This window comes from Lutra lutra, chromosome 1, assembly GCF_902655055.1.
Source record: "Lutra lutra chromosome 1, mLutLut1.2, whole genome shotgun sequence".
NCBI lineage: Eukaryota > Metazoa > Chordata > Mammalia > Carnivora > Mustelidae > Lutra > Lutra lutra.
Genome location: NC_062278.1, coordinates 173,762,581 through 173,785,236, shown reverse-complemented (window position 1 = coordinate 173,785,236; position 22,656 = coordinate 173,762,581). Strand labels below are relative to the sequence as shown.

The following is a 22,656-nucleotide window of genomic DNA, read 5'->3' as shown; positions in this document are numbered from 1 at the left end:
GAAAGTTACATTCACATCTTGGACCAACCACTTACTCTTTTAGATTTTAATCTCTCTAATTCAAAGTTCTGAGTTTTGGGAAATGTTAATAACATGGATTCTAGAGTCAGACAGTCTGGGTTAGACTGCTGATGTTATAGCTACATGACCTATAAAAATGTATTTGATCTCTTTGTGCTTTAGCTTTCACATCTGTTGGGCAAAAGTAGAATCAACCTCATAAAACTGTGAATTCAAATTAGGGAATGCACATAAGATACTTGACACAAAGCCTAGCACATATTAAGTACTTTTGATGAGGGTTTTAATTTTTGGTTATTACTATTATCATTATTATTATCAATAGAAAATAAATGTAAACACTAAGGTCCTATGCAAATACATAAATAATATAAGGAGGATAAGCCCTGTTCTTCATTAGGGATATTGGTTTAATGGGTATGAAAGAGTACTTTTGATTCTAAAAAAAACACACAAGAAAACAAGGGAAATTCTAAGATTTACTGTTAAATGCAAACCAGAGAAAAGAGTTTAGAGTATCATTTGGTTGAGTAAATAAGATTTAAGTGTAAAGGCTTTGGTACAGAGGCACTTTTGTGTCTCAGTTAGTTAAATGTCTGCCTTTGGCTCAGGTTGTGATCTCAGGATCCTGGAATAGAGTTTAGAGTCAGGCTCCTTGCTCAGCAGGGAACCTGCTTCTCCCTCTACCTGGTGCTCCCCCTGTTGTGCTCCCTCTCTCTGACAAATAAATAACTAAATAAATGAATAAAATCTTAAAAAAATAAAGGCTTTGGTACATCATATGGCAGAAATACTTTTATCATTAGTACCATTTCAGTTGACTATACAAATCTAGGCTACTTCAGCCAAATCAGTGGAAGATTCTTTCAGGTTCTACACATGGATTTGTACTGGCAGTTAAACATTTCACAAAGAATTATTGACACACATAAAACACTTTAGTAAGTTTTCTTTGTTTTTTTTTTTCTTTTGAAAGAAATATATGGGCTCCTAACCTAGTATTTTGTTTTAAAATTATAAACAAAACCCATTTATATGAAAGCTGATTCCAGCAACATATTAATCAAACCAATTCAGAAGATTAGGTCTTGCAATTAAAAGTGCTGTCTACGGGCGCCTGGGTGGCTCAGTGGGTTAAGCCGCTGCCTTCGGCTCAGGTCATGATCTCAAGGTCCTGGGATCGAGTCCCGCATCAGGCTCTCTGCTCAGCAGGGAGCCTGCTTCCTCCTCTCTCTCTGCCTGCCTCTCCATCTACTTGTGATCTCTCTCTGTCAAATAAATAAATAAAATCTTTAAAAAAAAAATTAAAAAAAAAGTGCTGTCTATACCTTTCTACAGTGACAGTTCAAATATAACTGGAACTGCAGTGTCAGTATCTTTCCTGAAAGAGGAAAACATAATCGGGAATCTTAATTTGTCTCTATTGCAGCCTAATAACTCAATTAGATTGTGATAGAAAAATGAGCTTTGAAGGAAGTTGAGAGAAACACACTAATTTCCCCAGGTTTAATTAGGTAAGTCGAAATCACAATACTCGTAATCACAGATAAACATAGTTACAAAATGCTGATTACCAAAGTACCAGAGTGGTTAGCTTCAGGAGTGAGGGGTGTGTGGTGTATGATGTGTGTGGTATGTGGTGTGTGTGTGTGGTGTGTTTGTGGTGTGTGCTATGTATGCCACGTATGTGTGCTGCATATATGTGTGATGTATGTGATATATGTATATGGTATGTGTGTCACTGTGTGTACATGTGCTCTCTCTGGGATCTTCACATTACTGCATAGAACCAATGCTAACAGTCAATATGAACATATTAACAGATACAATCAGAAATATATAGACAGATATATTACTAAAATATCAGCACTACCTCACATAATTAATAGAATGGAATATGTCGTCTCTTAGAATAGAGAAATCTAGTTTGGGAGAGGTTGGAGTTTAAGTTTTCTCCCCTTCTACCTCTTTATTACAATTTAGATGTAATCCTACTCTCAGTAGAGCGCTGGCTAAGAATCCTAGGGCAGCTTTTCTTCTTCTAGCTCAGGTTTACTCTAAGCCACAGTCATTGTTATATGATGTCTGTTATGAAATAATAGGATATTTGTGGTATATAATTAAACCTAATTTTGAAATAAGGCTTAATTTACCTCCTGCCTGGTCTTGGGCAAATCAACTTCTCACCTCTTCCTCCATTTATGAAACAAAAGTACTATTTACCAGGGGCATACTTAACCTGTTTAACTCTCAAAGTAAATAATTTTTAGCAACTTCTCTCTCATGTATGATAAAGTTATTTTCAATAATAATCATGAAGTGAAAAATAGTAATATTGATAATGGGGAAAATGCAAGTGGTAAAAATCTTATTTTATTGCATTTCATATGTATGTTCATGTTAATAATAAAATTATACATAAATAACTACACAAAAATTTCAGAATAGGGATTTGGAAGAGATAAATTTTAAATACATAATCTTTTTTAAAAAGGGAAAAACAGGTGCCTGAGTGGCTCAGTGGGTTAAGCCTCTGCCTTTGGCTCAGGACACGATCTCAGGGGCCTGGGTTTGAGCCCTGCATCAGTCTCTCTGCTCAGCGGGGAGCCTGCTTCTCCCTCTCTCTCTGCCTGCCTCTTTGCCTACTTGTGATCTCTCTCTATGTCAAATAAATAAAATCTTTAAAAAAATAAAAATAGAGTTGAGGGTCCATATCTGGGCTCTCAGAAAGGATGAATACCCAACTTTTGTAGCAACATGGACGGGACTGGAAGAGATTATTCTGAGTGAAATAAGTCAAGCAGAGAGAGTCAACTATCCTACAGTTTCACTTATTTGTGGAGCATAAGAAATAACACGGAGGACGTGGGAGATGGAGAGGAGAAGGGAGTTGAGGGAAATTGGAGGGGAAGATGAACCATGAGAGACTATAGACTCTGAAAAACAATCTAAGGGTTTTGAAGGGGCAGGGGGTGGGAGGTTGGGTGAACCTGGTGGTGGGTATTATGGAGGACATGTATTGCATCAAGCACTGGGTATGGTGCATAAACAATGAATTCTGTTATACTGAAAAGAAATTTTAAAAATAAGTAAAAATAAATAAATAAATAAAATAAAAATAAGGGAAAACATTATATCTCTATATTGGTTGGCTTGTTACAGTAATATCAGTTTTTGTTTGTAGGCTTTGACTTCTGTAAATTTGTCAACTACTTTGTAAAAGTCGTTCTTTACCTATTGGATGTTCAGTGGACAACTTAGCCAGATTTGTCAATCTATATTTGTTCAAAGTTGATCAAAGAAAATTTTTTTATTAATTTTATTTGTAAAAGTTTATTTTTTATAAGAAGCAACAGATACAGAATTTGGAAACTTCTTGAAGATAAGTGTAAGTTTGGCCAAAATTAATGAAATTCCTGTGTCATTGATATTTCAGAAATTGTCATAGCGTCCATAATTCTCCTTTGTCAACAACTTCATCTTAAATGCTTATTATATTTTGTAACATCATTTTCTGTAAAAACAGATAAAATGGTAACTGATGTCAATTATTGACATTAATCCACTGCTTTAGAATAATTAACAGAATCAAAATATTCAGTGTTATTTCTTCATCTTTGCAATCACTGTGCTGTCACTGATTACTGCAAATGCACTGTTTAAATGCAAGAATATGCAATACTGTAGGAGTTGGAGGGATGAACTATGCCTGACGTGAGCTTGAATGACTTACAGGCGTTAGGAACTTACTCTTGAAATGAGAGTGTGTACTGAATCTGCACGTGTCAGAGGCCAACTGCATAATTTGTGTCTCCGGGTTCACTTACATGTTGAATAAAATGTTTGTCAAATGACACATCATGAAAATGGTGGTAATTTAGAATTTAGAACACACACACACACATATAAAAGTCAGTAGTAACTATAGCAGTTGTTTAAAACTTGAACCAGAATTCACTAAACTTTGACCTTCAAGCCCAATTTGTTCAAGTGCCTGTTTTTATAAATATCTTTTTAATTGACCACTTTTTAAATGTATTCTCTAGGGAAATTGACTATTTTTCTGCTATAACAGAGTTGAGTAGCTATGACAGAGACTCTGCAGCTTGCAAAGTATAAAATATTTACCACCTGGCCCTTTATAGAAAGAGTTTGCCGACTCCTGACATAGATCAACCAAAGTTTTGGGGGCAAAAAGTAATTTTTTTTACCTGTTATTTTTTAGAATTGCTATCATATGGTGTAATAAAAAGCAGATGACTTTTAATGGTTTCTTTTTTTAAATCCCCACTACAGACATTGCACGTCTTATTGCCTGACTATTCCCACTATGCCATCTTGGTTTATCTCAGGTTTAACCTGTAGTGTTTTGTGTCATCTTACTGAATAAAGATTACACATGAGTACCAAATAGAGTCTAATATAACATAAACCTTCCATGTATATCAGTATGCTTTCCCTTTCAAGAGTGCAACACCATAATTTATAAGGGGAGGTAGTCCACAAACATACAGGTAGTAAAACTGGGGATGATATATGTGGCATAGTATGCATACACTTGCAATATCTATATATAAATTCCTATATCCCAGAGGGCCAGGCTAGATTAAGTATATATTCAAGGGCCTGCTGAAATTATAGATGCCTGTACTTTCAGGTAGTATTTTGCTTTTTTTGACTGCCATGTGATATCTATCCCCTGTTGGTAAGTCAACACTAATTTTGGACTGGGACGAAAAGAATTATTGATTCTTTATATATGAGTACCTTTCTAGTTAGCGTCTTTCCTTATGGATTTTTCCTCCCCCCATTTACCTCTTAAAATAATTCCTGAAGCCCAAGGGTGATTTTAGTGTGGATAAAGCTTTTGGAGCCCAGGTCCGTATGGTGTCTTTTGCAGGTAACATTGGTTGAATCCAAACCATGTGTGAATATAGCATATCCTTTAGACGTGTGTTCCTTTGGTTCCTTCAAGTCATAGCACTGTCAAAAAGGGTAGCAACCTGGATCTGATCCTAACCTCTAATTAAGATATTTGAATGAGAAAAAATGTGTGCCTTCCCCTCTAGGGAATGCTCAGAGCTCACATAATCACAAAGGTTCAACCTAAATTAAGACCCATAGTCTCTGTCGTAATTACATGTGTTTTCTTAATATTTTACACTAAACATTTAATGTTCCACTTATTAGAATGTATTTTGTGCAATCACATTTCAAGATATCATTTGTCATTTGTCGGGCCAGTTGATAATCCTGAGGATTTGTCATTGCAGATTTCTCACTCTGGGTAGAAATCATGTGCTGGCTACAAATATTTATTCTACAACATCTTTTCTTATAGGCATTGCTCTCATACCAGCCTGAAACTTAGTTTATCAGAAGCAATTTATTTCTAGGCCCAGCTTCTTCAGAATCATTGGTTCTATTTTCATGCATGGTACATAACACTTAATTTTTATGTATTTTACTTTATCTCAATCACCCTTTGAGAATATATAGAAGTCAAAGGTGAAAATGATAACTTTTTTTGGTGACCCAAAACATAAAGCTTTAAAAGCTGATCACGTTTTCTTTGATCATTCCTGTCTTTTTTTTAGGATTTGAGGATATCTGCTTACATGCCTTCTCTTCTTTCAAGATTTGCAAATGGTTGATCAAATTTATATCGAGGTCATTAAAGGTGTGATTTTATTTATTTCTCTTTTGAATATATTCTAAGAATGGAGATTTGTCATTGCTATTATCAACTAATAAAAAAGTGATTATGTCACAAAAGATAACTATATTTGCAAATACGATGAAAAAAAAAGTCATTTTGATTTAACACTAACAGCACCTTCCCAGAATAGAACCTTGTCTTTATCAGGTGCAGCTTTGGGTAAATCACTTAGAAGATGATTGTAGAGGAATATGTTTCCTGATTTCTAGACAGAGGACTTAAGCCCCTTCTAGAACCAGCATGGTTGATGTTGTGGAAGGAGGTTGATTTCCAGAAGAATCCTTTCAGTAAGCTCTTATCTCATTTGCAAATAATAAATGAGCATATCTGGAGGATAAATTCTTCAAACTCTTAAGTGACTTAAGAACTCAGAAAGTATTGAATTTTCCAACTTATTGGCCCATTTTGTAGTATGACTTCTTATGGGAATTCTCTAAAGAAAATATAAAGGAAGGGAACAAGATTTCTCCAAAGGCAGACCAATTGAAAGTTGAAGGAGTCTAAGACCCTTGAAAAGTTCATCGAATTCATTGCTCCTTACTGTCAATAGTACAGTTCATCTCCTAGGCCTTGGGAAGCATTTATACAAAGCTACCTGCTTTGGTCATATAGGTGAAGACTGTGCTGTTAACCAGCATCTTCATCTACCTCTTGTGAATAAAGAAGTGTCAGATGGCATAAAGCTTTAAGTACCACACTTCTCAATGAGGAGGGAAAATATTTTTTTCTGGGCTTTGTGAAAAATGGTGAGGGTGACACATTTCTAAAGCCACCAAATGTCAGATTCAGTGTGTTTCCACTTCTTTGGTTTGGACATAAATATTAATAAGTAGCAAGAATTATTTAATAATGATAGATGCTCAAATTCTTTAAACATGTATTTTATTGATATGTGTATCATTCCAACTGTTAAAAGAATAACAGTTTGCAGCAGTACTGATATATCTTAGCAGAGATACTAAGGGGAAGAGAAAGAGAGCTGTAGAAAAACACGTGAAAAGTAGCATAATTCTTTTTTTTTATATCATTTTTTAATATATTTTCAGCATAACAGTATTCATTGTTTTTGTACCACACCCAGTGCTCCAGGCAGTCCGTGCCCTCTCTAATACCCACCACCTGGTTCCCCCAACCTCCCATCGCCCCCACCTCTTCAAACCCTTCAGATTATTTTTCAGAGTCATAGTCTCTCATTGTTCACCTCCCCTTCCAATTTCCCCCAACTGCCTTCTCCTAACTCCCCATGTCCTCCATGCTATTTGTTATGCTCCACAAATAAGTGAAACCATATGATAATTGACTCTCTCTGCTTGATTTATTTCACTCAGCATAATCTCTTCCAGTCCCGTCCATGTTGCTACAAAAGTTGGGTATTCATCCTTTCTGATAGAGGCATAATACTCCATAGTGTATATGGACCACATCTTCCTTATCCATTCGTCCGTTGAAGGGCATCTTGGTTCTTTCCACAGTTTGGCAACCGTGGCCATTGCTGAAGTAGCATAATTCTTAAAGTTCAATTTATCATTTACATGTAGAGGTCACTATTTCAATGATAGCTAATCATATCATATAATTATAATTTTTTCATCCAGTGTGGCAAACTGCTATCCAAATCGATGGGGTTACTCATATAAAAGTAATGCTTTCTTTATATTTCTTTACAAAGTTGAATTATGTGTATTTAAACATCTCATCAATCATGAAGACCAAGCCTAGAGATCTAAGTACAAACTATTCTTTTCTTATTGACAAGATAAGACTCAATCATTTTTTTTTTTTAATCCTCTAAGGATAGACCAAAAGGGATGAAATCATTTGTTTGAAGATATTGGGTTAAAATATCTGGCACTTGATGTAGGAAACAAAGGCAGAAGAAAAATCATTAAATTTCCTTACTACCTACAGCCCATTGATAAGTCTTTGAAATAGGCCGAGTGACATTCCTCTAGGGACTCAATGGCCTCAATGTTAACATTTTTCTAAGGGTCGAAGGCAATCCTAGCCCCATCTCCCCTACCCCCACCCCAACAAGGATCCAGTAAGTCTACTTTTTTTTTTAACTTAAATTTTATTTGGTGTGGGTGTGTTCCAAAATTCATTGTTTATGCACCACACCCAGTACTCCAGGCAATATGTGCCCTCCTTAATACCCACCATTAGGCTCACCCAACCCCTCTCACCTCTCCCCTCCAAAACCCTCAGTTTGTTTCTCAGAGTCCACAGTCTCTCATGGTTTGTCTCCCCCTCCTATTTCCCCCGACTTACTTCTCTCCATCTCCCAATGTCCTCCGTGTTATTCCTTATGCTCCACAAGTAAGTGAAACCATATGATAATTAACTGTCTCAGCTTGACTTATTTCACTCAGCATAATCTCCTCCAGTCCCCTCCATGTTGATACAAAAGTTGGGTATTCATCCTTTCTGATTGAGACATAATCCTGTAAGTCTACTTTAACATAGAAATATTCCTTTAGAAATTTCCTTTATCTCTAAACCCCATAAGAAAAATGTTGGCAATCATCCCCAAACATATGGCCCACCAATATACATCTGAAGGGTCGCATAACTAAGATTTCATTAGATGGTGAATAAATGAACTTTTTCCAAATAGCTAGCCCCCTCAGGTCATGGAAACATTGCTTCTAAACTTTCTTGGAGACTTACACTATCCCTAAAGGCCCTCCCAACTTGAAAGTATATAATGGGCCACTCCTCATGACCCCAGTGCAGCTCTTTCTGCCTAAGGGTCCTGTCCCTGTGCTTTAATAAAACCACCTTTTTGCACCAAAGACATCTCAAGAATTCTTTCTTGACCATTGGCTTTGAACCTTAATGTCTTTCCTACATCAGCACTGATTCATTAAATGAAGAGACATTAATGTAAACGTGTTCACAAAAATGTTTATTTTTCAGGAGAGTTTGATAGACTAGAAGGTCATAGGAGCTATCAGCATCCCATTTCTTCTATTTGATAGATTGATTGAGAGAAATGTGATAGAGAAGAGAGTAAGGGACCCAGAGGTGGAGGAAATCTCATCAGAATTCCTGAGAGCAGGGAGGGAAATAGCTCTGGATGAAGGGTCAGGAACTCTCAGTTTTTTTCTTGGTACTGTATTTAACTATATAGTATTGTGCAAATAGGCTTAATTTCCAAGCTTTTGTCCCCTCATCTATAAGTACTTCCACTATGTCTTATAATACTTGGTGGTATTCAAAAAAGAATGGATGAATTAAAAAAGCTTTGGACCAATAAAAAGGATTATTTTGGGGAAAAGATAGTAACCAATTCGTGAAATGACCAATGAAGAATGACAGAAATCCCTTATTAATTTATTCATGGAAGATAATAGTATGGAAATGATTTTTTTTAAATTACTAGAGTATAGTACCTCAAGAAATACACACACAGATTGCAAAGAATTCACAAATCTAAGAGCATATCTTTAGAACTACTGTCCTAAGAATATGAACTAGTTTGTGAGTGTGTGTATGTGTGTGTTTGTGTACACGTGTGTATGCCTGCCCTAAATTTCCACTAAATTTGAATTCTCTGGATGGATTCCCACACAGATATGATATCCTATTATGTCCTTGTTTTCAAGATTTAAAATCAATCATGAAATTGGCCTGCTTCATTGCTCCATTTTGACACACACCCAAGTGAGAACTGAACAAATGCAAACAGTAGTTCAGAAATATCAGTCATGTTTTAGACTCATGAGTTGACCTCCTTTGTTGTTGTCCAGAGATGCATAGTGGGATATACTTACAGAGTTGCTGCTTGGAGACAAGTGACAATTGATTCTGACACCCAAGCATGCTCAAGCCACAGGGAAAAGCAGTCATGGGAAATAATCAGCCAATTTCTTAGTTCTTGTTCCAGGAAAGGAACAACTTGCCTTCTAAAAGCTTCCTGAATCAGAGCACTTTCTCGATTAACTCACTCACAACCTGACAAGATGCCAGCTGTTGAGAAAAACTAGTTCCATGTTGGGATTTTGGTTGTAAACTAAACTCGGAGGGTTCTCAGAGGCCAGCACAGTTCTGAAAGAGAATTAGAAAGAAAAGTTGTCTTATTAGTATGTATCCTCATGTGAACGAGTAGGATATTTGTCTTTTGTTTTGATTTCTATATCGCTAGCAACTAAGAGAGTGCTTAAAACATGCAGATGCTGGGGCATCTGGGTGGGTCAGTCGGATAAACATCTGCCTTCAGCTCAGGTCATGATCCCAAGGTCTTGGGATCAAGCTCTGCATTGGGCTTCCTGCTCAGCAGAGAGCTTGCTTCTCCCTCTCCCTCTGCCTGCTGCTCTGCCTACTTGTGCTCTCTCTACCTCTCTCAAATAAATAAAGTCTTTAAAAAAAATGGCAGATGCTTAGTAAATATTTTGTTTAATAGAGTGAATGAATGCTTGGCTGTGAAAATGGCAAATAAAGCAACCCACAGGGTAACATCACCAGCCAGAAGATTATCAAATCAGGAATCAAAAAGGCTAATTGCAGAGCATCAGCTCTGGTGGCAAGTTGGTCAGTCGCTTCCTGTTTCTATACCATTTTCACCATCTTTACAATTGGAGGGTTGTTCTAAGATCAAGTCAGCTAGAATATACATGATTCTGTTCAAGATTGCTTCAAGTTTCCATGTCTCTCAAAGTAAGATGCAAGTTCTTCTCAGGCAAAATGAAGCCACTGAAATTCCTGAACATATTTAACTGAGACTTGCTGTCTGACATCACTTGGCTGAAAGACGTGATGGAATAAGGTCGAATTACTGTGTATAGGTAGCACATGAGTTCTGCTCCCTCCTCACCAGCAGGCCATAAACAGAAGATTTCTTGCCCAAGCCTTGAGTTTCTTGTTACAGAGTCTTGTGCCATACAACCCCAAGCCCACCAGTCTAACTACTGCATTTTATCCTATTTTGCTCCAGGCAAGTTAATCTCTCCATGCTCCCCAAAATACTGCTTATACTCTGGCAGCTGAGCATTTTCTTGGGGTGTTCATCTATCCTTGTTTCCTGGACATTCCTCCATTCCTTCCTCCATTCCTCCATTCCTTCCTCCCCCTTCTCAATCCTGAAAAGGACAATGATATCTCAAATATTACATAGAAAAAAAAAAAAGATTAAATAGAGAGTTGATGGCTAAGAAAAACAAGAACCCTGAAGTCCTAACTCCCAGGCTTCCACCAGATATGCTTCCATCACCTTATCTTTGCTCAACCCTCCTCCAATCCTGGGTACTGTTTCTAATTTCCATGGGAATCCTTACTCTTTCCCTTTGTCTCCCTCTCCTACCTAAAAGTTTCATCCACAAATACATGCAGGTGCCAGTCAGTCCCTTTCTCCCAGCTTCTCTACTGCCATGGTGAGCCCTGGTCTCTCTTCTGCTTGATATGTTTCCTTGAAATTCTTTCACTCTGGGAATTTTCTCTCCATTTTATATAAGGATGAGAATTCTTAGAAGGCAAGGATAAATTAGTAATGTATTCAATTGCAAATAACATAAATCTATTGCTGGTAATTTAAATTAAAAAGTTGGTTTTTATCAGGAAGTCCCTGAGTCAGTGGTTACTGACACTATTTCTTCTGCCCAAGGATGCATGACTTCAGGGATTCTGGTTCTAGCTTTCTGTTTTACTATTTTTACTGTGTTCATTTTCATCATTTTTCATGTTTTTCAGTGATGCTGAAAGGACAATAAATGTTCCAGACATGATATCCAAAATGCTGGAGGAAGCACAGGCTTTCTCTCTCTCCCTCACCCCCTCTAACCCCACAGCCCCCTCAGTTTTGGTTTTTCAGAACTGTCCCCAGAAAAGTGTGGTCTGTTTCATGAGTAACAAGGTCATTCCTATTGGAAAAGAAGTTAGAGATTTGAAAACAGAATAGGCACCTTTGATGGTGATCAATGATGGGTTGATGCTTGGGAATGGCTAGCTGACTTCCCTTAGCACCAGGTATCTGTCAGCAAAGAAAGGGAATGGACAGTTGGACAGTTTTATCCAAAATTACCTTTCCAGTTGATCTCTTTCTTCCCTTCATTACATATTCTTCCATTTTTCCACTGATGCCCTCTTCCACCCCCCAGATGTGAAACAACCCATGTAAGACTTAAGTTCCCCCATAAGGCCTTTGATGATTCCTCTAACAAGATGTCCACCTTTTTTTTTTTTTTTTCTTATATAACATTTGCCCTCCTCTCCTCCTCTTGATTTGGACCAGAATGCTGTATTATCACTTAGCATGAAGGTGAAAATTATAGTACTTCTCTGCCATTAAATTTATGGTTTGGGATGAGTTACTAAACTTCAGAATGCCTCTGTTTCCTCCTGTCTAAATGGGGATGTTAGCACACCTGCCTCATATGGTTGTATGACCATGGACTCTGTCAGTAACGTAACACATTAGAATGGTATATGACACATAGAATTCAGTGATTTCCAATCCTTCAACTATGATTGCTGGTATCACTGTTAAACCCTCTGGACCTCAGTTTCTCCCCTCATAATGGGGAATTAGATGAGATTATTTCTCAGGCTCCTTTTGCTCTCATATATTATTCCTATAAAAAATCCTAGAGAGCCTTTCACACAAAAGTCTCAATAAATATTTTCTAAATTGAATTGGCAGACCTAAATAATAGAGCAAATCATCAGTAGAACTGTATCATGTATAACCTCTGACAGGATTGAGCAGCAAATGTTAAATGGTTTCCTATTGCTTCTGCTTATTAGATGGAAAAGCATCCATTCTCATTTGAGAGAGAAAAATATTTCTAATGGAAGTCATTTGTGGTCTAACTTCTGACGTTTTTCTTGCTGTTACAGATTGCTAGCTACCACGGGCAGACAGAAAACTGACCAGTTCCCAGTTTCAAATTGAGAAGCAGATTGATTTCCGGGACTCTGAAATTCTTTCCATTACCTCAGTGGCTTGTATCTCCCCCCTCAAGCCACTGACAGTGGGCTTTCTTAGATAAAGCTGGCATGTCATGAATGGTGTTATCCTGTCTGTGACATGCCTCTTCATTTGCACCATTTATGATGAAACTGTTCATTTTTTCCTGTATGTTTACTCCCCACAGAAGTGAAAATTAATTTGGCAGTGTCAATGCCAACCCGCACCATAAAACTCCAGTTACTTTTCATGTGAGTTATGAAATGCCCCTCACAAGTGAGATTCTTAAGCTCTTGATGTTGAACAAATATTTTTCTGGATATAAGTTGCCTGTATGCTTTGGTGACCACAATTACATCCGAGATGTTAACAGCAGGCAAGCTGAATCCACTGTGAGGGTCTAAGCTGAAAGACAAACCATAGAGAGAAAGTCAGCATTCAGTAGGACAGCAGTTTAGGAAGAAAAGATGGTCAAAGTCAGAGAATGTAGACTGCTGAGTTACCACCGTTGTTGAAAAATAAGCTAACTGCTATCAGGACGCCTCAAGTGTGTGGGCATGCATGTGCATCTGTGCAGACCATTTCATTCCTTGCTGAAATATAAATAAGACTTGCATTACTTTCTCACAATGACACATTTCTAGCATGATACACTTTCGATTGAATTCTTGAGGTGAAGTCATGTATGTATAATATACCTAAAATTCTCAGTCTACCACATTCCCTTATAAATATGAAGCAAATGAAGTGACCATCTTTCTATGAGGCACAGCTCAAGCCTTCTAAGAACAGAAGATCAAAACAGCTTGTTTATCTCTCATCCTTTGTTTTCTTATCTTCTTTCTTTTTAAGATTTTAGCTTTATGCAGATGTTCGCTCCCGTTAACATGTTAATAGCCAATTTCTCCCTTCTGTTGAGTTGTTTGATTTTGCACACCTGTGGGCAGTTCTGTATGATAGGGGCGAGCAGCTCATTTCTGCAATGCAGAGCTCCATGCATGGATTCCTTCGGTGTGCACTGGGTGGGCCCTAAATCCGTGAGTGCAGACCGCCCCTCCACTAATCACATCGCCAAATGGAGTTTGCTCTAATTTGCTTAATCGCTCAGCTGTAATTGAATCCTGATGGGACGCTGGGTTTCCAACCAGAATTATTCCCTTCTCCTGCTGAGAAGGTGGGTAAAGTAGCCATTTCTTCTCCCTAGCAGCCCCAGGACAGTTTGCAGATGGTTCATTTCTCCATACTCCATGATGTTTTCCAGAGTTGGAGGAATTATGGCATGGAGACTGTAGTCCCAGGGATTTCTCCTGTTGTTCTCTCTCTCTGCATTATTATAAACCTTGTAACAAAGCATAATGATCCTTCCCTTCCTTCCTTCTCCCTATCTCACCCTCCTAAGAGCTCTCTAAAAACGTTTGACTAGAATATGTATACAAGTATGCTACTTTTGCCTAAGCTGGTCAGTTTGGAGTGCCCAAGCCAGTGCTTCTCAGAACCTGCTCCCCTAGCCACCTGCAGCCGTCTCACTTAGAGCAGTGGTCTCTGGCTGCCACCAGACCAGCAGCACCAGAATCACTGGAGAAGTTGTTAGAAGTGCAAATTCACAAGCCTTACCAAACCCACTGAAGGAGAATCTCTCCAAGTGGGGCCAGAAATGGGTGTTTTAACAAGTCCTCTAGGTGAACTAATGCCTAAGAATCACTCACCTAAAGCTCTTGCTAAAATCCTTGGACCTGCTGTACTACTTACTACTTACTAAATAAGTGTTCCAGAGGTAAGACCTGGGCAGGTACGTGGGTAGATAGGTAGATTACATGAGTAGATGATAGATAGGTAGATAGGTAGATGTATACATATATATGTATACCTCAAAATAATTCTAGATGTACAGAGGAGTTGCAAAGATAGAATTCCCCTCTACCCTTCCCTTCCCCAAGTTACCACGAAAATTAATATCTCAAATAGCCAGTGTACATACCTCAATGGAAAAAATACTACTACCTCAATTACAGATTTTATTCAGATGCTGCTAGTTTTTACATGAATGTCTTTCCGTCTCAAGATCCAATTCAGTTTTCAGTTTCTCAGTCTTTTATTTTGTGACCTTCATAGTTTTGAAAAGCACAAGTCAGGTGTTTTGCAGAATGTCCTTCAGTTTGAATTTTTATATTTTCTCATGATTAGATGAAGGTTATGGGTTTGGGAGAAGACTAAAACACAAATGGGTGCCCTTATCATCACAGGGATGACGTGAAATCAGCCAGCAGCACCTTATTCGTTACTTAGTAGTGCTGTTAACTTAATGATCCAGTTAAAGTGATCCACTGTCTGGAATTTCTCTACTCCAAAGTTACTATTTTTCCTTTCCTATATTCTTTAGAAGCAAGTCACCAAGTTTGGCTTTAACTCAAAGGTAAAGGAATTAATCTCCACCTCTTTGAAGAAAGGGGATCAAAGAAGTTGTAGGCATATGTTAAAACCACCAGAGTAATTAATAAATATTTGGGGGGAAATAACATTTAAGCTATATAAATGTTCTGCATCTCCTTACAGTTTCCCACACTAACTTGAGCATCTATCAGTGCCTCTTTTGTGCAGCGTTATTACTATAGTGTTCTCAGGGTGATATTGCATTTCTCTCATTCCTTCTACATTTATTACTTGGAATTGTTCTGTACAGAAAATTAATTCCTTCTCTCTTATTTATATATTTATTTAGTCTTTTTTTTTTCAGTATGGTCTCATACTGAAATGCTGTATTGTATTCTTTAGATAATCATTTAATACCATCATTTCTTATTTTGTTTTTCATATTGTTTTAGCTTTGCTCACTGGACATGCTTTTAGGTGGCACCTGTATCCTATTGATGTGCCCATAACTTTCTTTTTCCTTTGTGTTCTTCTTACTTCCTGACATTGTAGGCTCATCTTGTGTTTGTCCTGCCCTAGCCTTAGAATCAGCCATTTCTTCAAAGAGAAAGAACCATCTTTTTGTTGAAAGGTGGGATTTCGAAACCAACACTGGGGTCCTAGGAGGGCTGGTTGCTCTGGAACGTCATTGCTTCTAAGCTCTCTCAGTGGACATTGTGTAGTAACCCATGGAAACAAGCATCCATCTAAAACGTGAGTTTCCACGGATAGTTCAGACCCTTTCTGGCACCACATGGTGCATGCTAGCCTTACTTTTCTGCTTGTGCATAAATTCTTTACAGTGAGGATCCTGGCTCATGTTATCTACAATTTATTTACTGTTTTGTTCAACTCGAGCATGGAAAGCAGTTCCAGAATTGCTAACTCATATCCCTGCAAACAATATACAAATCAAAGTACCATTTTACGTTCAGTTCTTTTACTCTCTAGCTTTAGAGTTTCCAGTCAAAACACAATTTTTTTTTTTTTCAAAACACAATTTTTAAGTTACTTAGGTCAACTTATTTTCTACTCATCTCCATCAGTAAAATTTCCTCATATGTTAGTAATACACTTAAATTCATTTGTCACAGTCCACATTCCACTCTAGGATCCCCTGACATCCTGGATGATTTTTTAAATCTTGCGTAAGTCTGGTTATCATGGTGTGTTGTTTTTAAGGTTTTGTGGAGTCATGCATCTACTACCATAGTACCATATGGAACTTCCCCATTACCCCCAAATTTTCTTGTGGGGTCCCTTTGTACTCAACCCCTCCCCTCAACCCTTGGCTTCCACGGATCTATTTTCCACCCCTATAGTTCTGCTTTCTCTAGAAGTTCATATGAACAGAATTACACAATATGTAGCCTTTTCAGTGGGGCTTCTTTCACTTAGCAAAATGCTTTTAAAATGTATTGATGCTCATCCACAAATCAGTAGTTCCTTTTTGTTGCTGAGTAGGATTCAGTTGTAAACATGTACTAGTTTGTTTATCTCTTTACCTGTTGACAGATGTCTTAGTTGTTTCCAGTTTTAGTGATTATGAATAAAGTTCCTATAAACATTTGTGTGCACATTTGTGTGAGCACAAGCTTTCAATTCATCTGGATAAGTACCTAGGATTGGAACTGACTGCTGCTGGTTATGTTATCTCTATATTTAACATTTTGGGGTTGCCAAACTGATTTCCACTGTGGCTGTACCATTGTACATCCCTTCCCTTCATAGGAATGAACAAACATTCCTATTGCTCTGCATCTTCTCCAGAATTTGATATTGCTGTTTTTTAAAGCTGTCTTAGTAGGTATTGTAGTAGTATATCTTTGTGGTTTTAATTAACAATTCTCTAATGACTGGTGTTGAGCTTCTTTTCCTGTGCTTAATTGCTATCTATTTTTGTGCGTGTGTCTATTTAGATGTTTTGCCTACTTCCTCCTTTTTTCTATTGCTGAGTTTCAGTTCTTTATATATTGTAGATACCAGTCTTTGATTAGGCGTATGATTATCTCCCAGTCTTTGGCTTGTGCTTTCATTTTCTTAATACTATTTTTCATAGAACAAAAGTTTTAAATTTGCATAAAATTTATCTTTTTTTTCTTTATGGTTTGTGCTTTTGATCTCATATCCAGAAACTCTTTACAAAAGCTAAGACCACTGCAGATTTCTCTTTGTCTCCTTCTAAATGTTTAATAGTTTCATATTTTAGACTTCGGTCTATCAATCCATTTGAAGTTAATTTTTACATGCAGCATGAAGTATTTGTCCAGATTATTTCTATATATGAATATCACTTTTTTCAGCATCAGTTTTTGAAAAGAATATCTTTTCTCCACTGATTTCCTTTGCACCTTTGCCAACAATCAGTTGACTATGTTTGTGTTGGTCTATTTCTGGACCTCTTTTCTGTTCCATTGATCCTAAGTGTCTGTCCTTTTTACAGTCCCACACTGTCTTGATTACTGCAGCTGCAGCTTGGGGTTGATAGTAAGTCTTGAATTTACGTAGTTCAAGTTCACCGATTTTGTTGCTCTTTTTCAATTGTTTTGACTACTCTGGTTCCTTTCATTTTTGGTATAAATGTTAGAATTAGCTATCGATACATATTTTTAAAAGCTTGCTGAGATTTTGACTGACATTGCATTGAATTTATAGATGAAATTGGGAAGAGTTTATTTAAATGATTTTTAAAAATTTCTTTCAGCCATGTTTTATAGTTTTTAGAATATAGCTCCTATACATATTTTGTTAGATTTATACATAAACACCACATTTTAGGTAATATTGTTGATGATATTTTTTTCCTTTAAAATCCTAGTTGTTCATTGCTGATCTGTAGATACATCATTGACCTTTGTATTTTGAGTTTATATCCCACAACTTTGCTTAACTCACCTTTTAATTCTAGAAGATTTTACATAGACAATCATATCATCTGCAAATAGAGAGAATTTTTTTTTTCCTTTTGCCAGCTGTTTGTCTTTTGTTTCTTTTCTTTTCTTTTTGTTCCTTATTCCTCTGACAAGGACATCCAGTACAATGTTGTATAAGAGTTTTAAGATAGGACAAAATTGCCTTGTCATCTCTTACTATTAAATGTGATGCTTATTTTAGGCTTTTTGTAGATGCCTATTATTAGGCTTAGAAAGGTCTCATCTAATCCTCAGTTTTAGTTTTTATCATGAATGTATATTGAATTTTGTTTAGTGCTTTTTCCATATGTATTAAGATGATCATATGGTTTTTCTTATTAATTTAAGCATATATAAATTATAATGCTTGATTTTCAAATAATGAATAATGAAATAGTGAATTTCAAATAATGAATCAACTTTGCATTCCTTGAGTAAAATCCACTTGGTTTTGTATGAGTTTTTTAAGTATGTTCATAAATGATATTGGTCTTTTTTAATAATATCTTCATCTGATTTGTGTATTAGGGTAATAGCTACCTTATGAAATGAGTTATTTTCTCTCCTTTCCTATTTTCAGTTAGAAGTTATATCTAAATCATGTTTTATTTCTTCCTTAACTGTTTGGTGGAATTTATCAGTGAAACCATGTGAGCCTGAGTCTTTTTTTTTTTTTTTTTCAAAGTGTGAGTCTGTGTCTATGAATTGGTTATCTTTAATATATGTAGAACTATTAATATTATCCACTCTGCCCTCAGTTTGTATGGTTTGTGTCTTTCAAGAGATTCATCCATTTCATTTAAGTTGCTAAATATATTGGTATCAAATAATTTATAATATTCCCTTACAACCTTTTGCTGTCTGTGGGATCTATCAGTAAGGTTAGCTCCTCTTATTCCTGACATGATAATTTGTGACTTCTTTCCTTTTTGTCAGCTTTGACTAGAGATTTATCTATTTTATTAATCTTTTCAAAGAAGCAGTTTTTAATTTTACTGATTTTTTCTCTCTTATATTTTCTGATTTTGGTTTCATTGTTTTTTGCTCTTTTATCATGCCTCTCTGCATTTTTGGGAGGGTGGTTAGTTAGCTCTCTTTCCCTCTTATTTCTTAAATAGATGCTTAGGTTTCTATTTTGGCTGTCTCTTTTCTAACATAAGCATTTGATGATTATGTATTTCCTGCTAAATACCACTTTAGTTGTAATCTATACATTTTGTATGTTCCACTTTCATTTTCATTTAGTTTTAAATATTTTAGATTTCCCTTGACAATACCTCTTTGACTCACAAGTTATTTAGAAGTGTGTTTTCAAATTTCCAAGTGTTATTAATTTCTAGTTTGATTCTGTTAGGCATGGTGACATACTTTGTACAATTTCTATGCTTTTAAATTTGTTATTATTGTTTTTTTTAATGGCCCAGAGTATGGTTAATGAATGTCCCATTTACACTTGAAAAGAATGTATACTGTTCTGTTGTCCTATGGATTGTTCTATAAATGTTAATTAGGTCAAGTTGGTTGGTAATTTTATTGGAACTCTACATTTTGAAAAATGACCATTAGAGATTTTATGCATACTGAAAATTAAGAGCCACTTACAGAGAGCTAACACTAATTGAGCTAAAAGTGTAATGGAGCTCAAGTTTGGATTAGAGTTCATAGTTTTCTTTTTGTGGAAGCCTAGTACCATTCACCCAGCTGTCCATGCTCGAGGTGTAAGCTTGACAATAACTACCTCCCCAGCACATTACAAGAACAAGTTTATCCATTTGTCTTGACCTCTAGGTCTTCTGTCCATTGGATGGATGTTGTTACCTTTCTACAAGTATTCCCTCTACCCCTTTCACCTATACCAGCCTTTTTTAAAAGTGTATTTTATAAAATACTAGATCCAGGGGCTGCTAGTAAGCAAGAGGTGGGGTAGCGAGGACTGTATCAATTGCTTAGTAAACTGCTACATGTTACCCTGTCTTGAAATTTGTAATGATAATTAATATCATCACAGATCTGAGAAGTCTGGAGTCAACAAATCTATTTTTCTATTTAATCCCCTTATGTTCTAACCAAAAATACATGTTACTAAATAACTTTAAAAATTTTTAATATGGGATAATATACATAAAACACATATTTGAAGGTTCGGCACATTGTATGTGGTCACTCATAGTTTGTTGCTCTGATTTACAGTCGTTGGTGTTCTTGTTGTTGTTTTATTTTTAGATTTATTCCATTGGCTCTGACCTTTAAAAGTTGGGATGACTATGAAGGTGAAAAAAGTCCTGGGAATGCAAACACCAGAAAAGCCACAGAAATTCACCTGAGTTTTATGTCTTTCAGTACATTTTTACTGTAGTGTATTGATTACAATTTTCTTGTGGTATATTGCATTCATTTTAAAGACCTTCCCCCACCCAGTTTGTCAGCCTAAATCTACCTCCCCACAATTGTTATCACTGGTGTTCCTGGGCATCCTTAATCATACAAGTGCAGTGCTAAGAAAATCAGGCTGTGCAATGTCATGGAAGGTGCACCAAGTATGAATAACAGCTCAGGACTTAGCATGACATCTTAAGCCTTCCTCACTCAGCATCACCAAGGGAGTGCTGTGCACTCAGAATTCAAAATTCTCTCCTCCCCAGCTACTCACCCTGGTTCCTTTGGTATGTCTGAGGGAACTTTATTGACATTCTGCTTTCTTTTCTTAAACAGGTGGGCTCTGCATTGCACAGTCCGTGAGAATCCCCCAAGAACGCAAAGACAGAACTATTGACTTTGATAGAATTATCAAACAGCTCCTGGACACCCCCAACTCCAGGGCCGTCGTGATTTTTGCCAACGATGAGGATATAAAGTAAGGATGACTGGTGAAATTAATTAATATGCATGCTGCAACTTTAGGAGACAGAAAGATCAGGATACTGGCAGAGAAAGGGGAAAAGATAGCACAAAAGCAAATCTATAATTACACAGTGGCAAAGTCTGTTCGTGCTTTCTCCCTTACGTGAGTAGTTATAGCAAACCATGGTAGCAGCACTGTGTTGCTGTCATGTCTTCCCCCTCTATTAGCAAAATAAATGTATTCAATTACTTGTAAAAAGAGAAAACCACTAGACCTTTTAAAGATTCTTTTATTAAAAATATATCCAAATGTAACAGACTTTTATCCAAAGAATGGTTCCTCTTAACGTAAAAGGAAAGAAAAAAAAAAAAAGTCATATAATCCTGGCTGTATTGCTACTGCTTTAGACCCAGTATGTTCCAAACCAACCTTGTCTACCAGTATGTCTCTAATTCATTTATTCCTCTCTTTTCTTACCTCGATCCTCCCTGGAGTCAAAAATTCGACTGGAATCTCGACTCCCCATTTTTCCTCATTCTTTGCATTCTTGGCCAAGCCAGGTAGAGTTAACCTTTGTTTTTAGAAGATAACATGCCCAGAATGTGTTTCTAAGACAGAAACTGTTTCTGGTAACCCCTTAAATGTATTACTTCTCTCCTTAAAAATTCTCCAGTGTTGCTCTTAGGGCATTTTTCATCTACACTTTGAGTTATAGTTGTTTAAAAGATTTTGTTTTCATAATATTACTCTTGGGTCATTGTTTTGTTGTTGTTGTTGCTGTTTTGGTGGTTTTGGTTTTTTGTTTTTTGTTTTTTTTGGCTTGTATCTTATTCATCTCTGTTGATATCTTTCTTATCTCATAAATGCTTTTCATAAATATTTTATATATTTTCCTATAGGTAATACATTGATAAGTGCGGCTTTGTGTTTATCTTCACATACATTGTACCTGTCACATAAAAAATTACCACAGATAGCTCTGATGACTAATTTTTTTTAATACTCCTGACTTGTAGGTAATGTGAAGTTTTAATTTAGGATGTAAAAATGCAGGCAATCTGCTCAATAAGTATGCTCATTCTTTTGTTTTGGGGTTTGTGTGCTGAATATTATTGCATACTGTGATTCATAGCAGTGATAGCAGAAATAGTTCTTGACCACAGTGATAACATTTAAGTACATATATAATTTCCTTCCAAAACATGATCTTAAATACATGGATGTCTGAAGAGTACTGTTAACTCACAGTGTTATATTATTTATTTTTTTCAGAAGATTTACACTGTAAATGGGAAATTTGAGATTTTTTAGAACATTAGAACTTCAAATATTTTGTAAGAGAATGGCAGTGAGAAGACAGTAATGTCTATATTTTAAAGCTAAAATAAATGCAAAGTAAGTCATGGGTACCGATAATTTGGATTTTTTTTTAAAGATTTTATTTATTTATTTGACAGAGAGAGATCACGAGTAGGCAGAGAGGCAGGCAGAGAGAGAGGAAGGGAAGCAGGCTTCCTGCTGAGCAGCGAGCCCGATGCGGGACTCGATCCCAGGACTCTGGGACCATGACCTGAGCCGAAGGCAGCGGCTTAACCCACTGAGCCACCCAGGCGCCTGATAATTTGGATTTAAGACAAGGATGAATCCTTTTTCTGGAATACTTTATTCTGATTATAAAAATAATACCTAGCTACTGTATATCTACTGGAAAAAGGAAAAGTTTTTTTTGTTGTTGCTCTTTATTGAAAGGAGCTATTAAGTTTACTTTGTCTCATGATTATCTAGAAAGAATAAAGTTAAATAATTTCCTATAAAATTTGCAATCCCAATACTCAGAGATAGCATAAAATTC

At 36.5% G+C, this 22,656-nt stretch overlaps 1 protein-coding gene across 2 annotated transcripts in view; it reads left to right on the top strand.

Annotated features, from left to right (window-relative positions):
* The window catches only part of GRM7 (glutamate metabotropic receptor 7), a 945,741-nt gene that overhangs the window by 455,348 nt on the left and 467,737 nt on the right, over nucleotides 1-22,656 (top strand). For both annotated transcript variants that reach the window (XM_047746126.1, XM_047746115.1), the window contains exon 3: nucleotides 20,675-20,816. In XM_047746126.1, coding sequence (XP_047602082.1) covers nucleotides 20,675-20,816 — 142 coding nt within the window. The remainder of the gene's footprint in view (nucleotides 1-20,674; nucleotides 20,817-22,656) is intronic.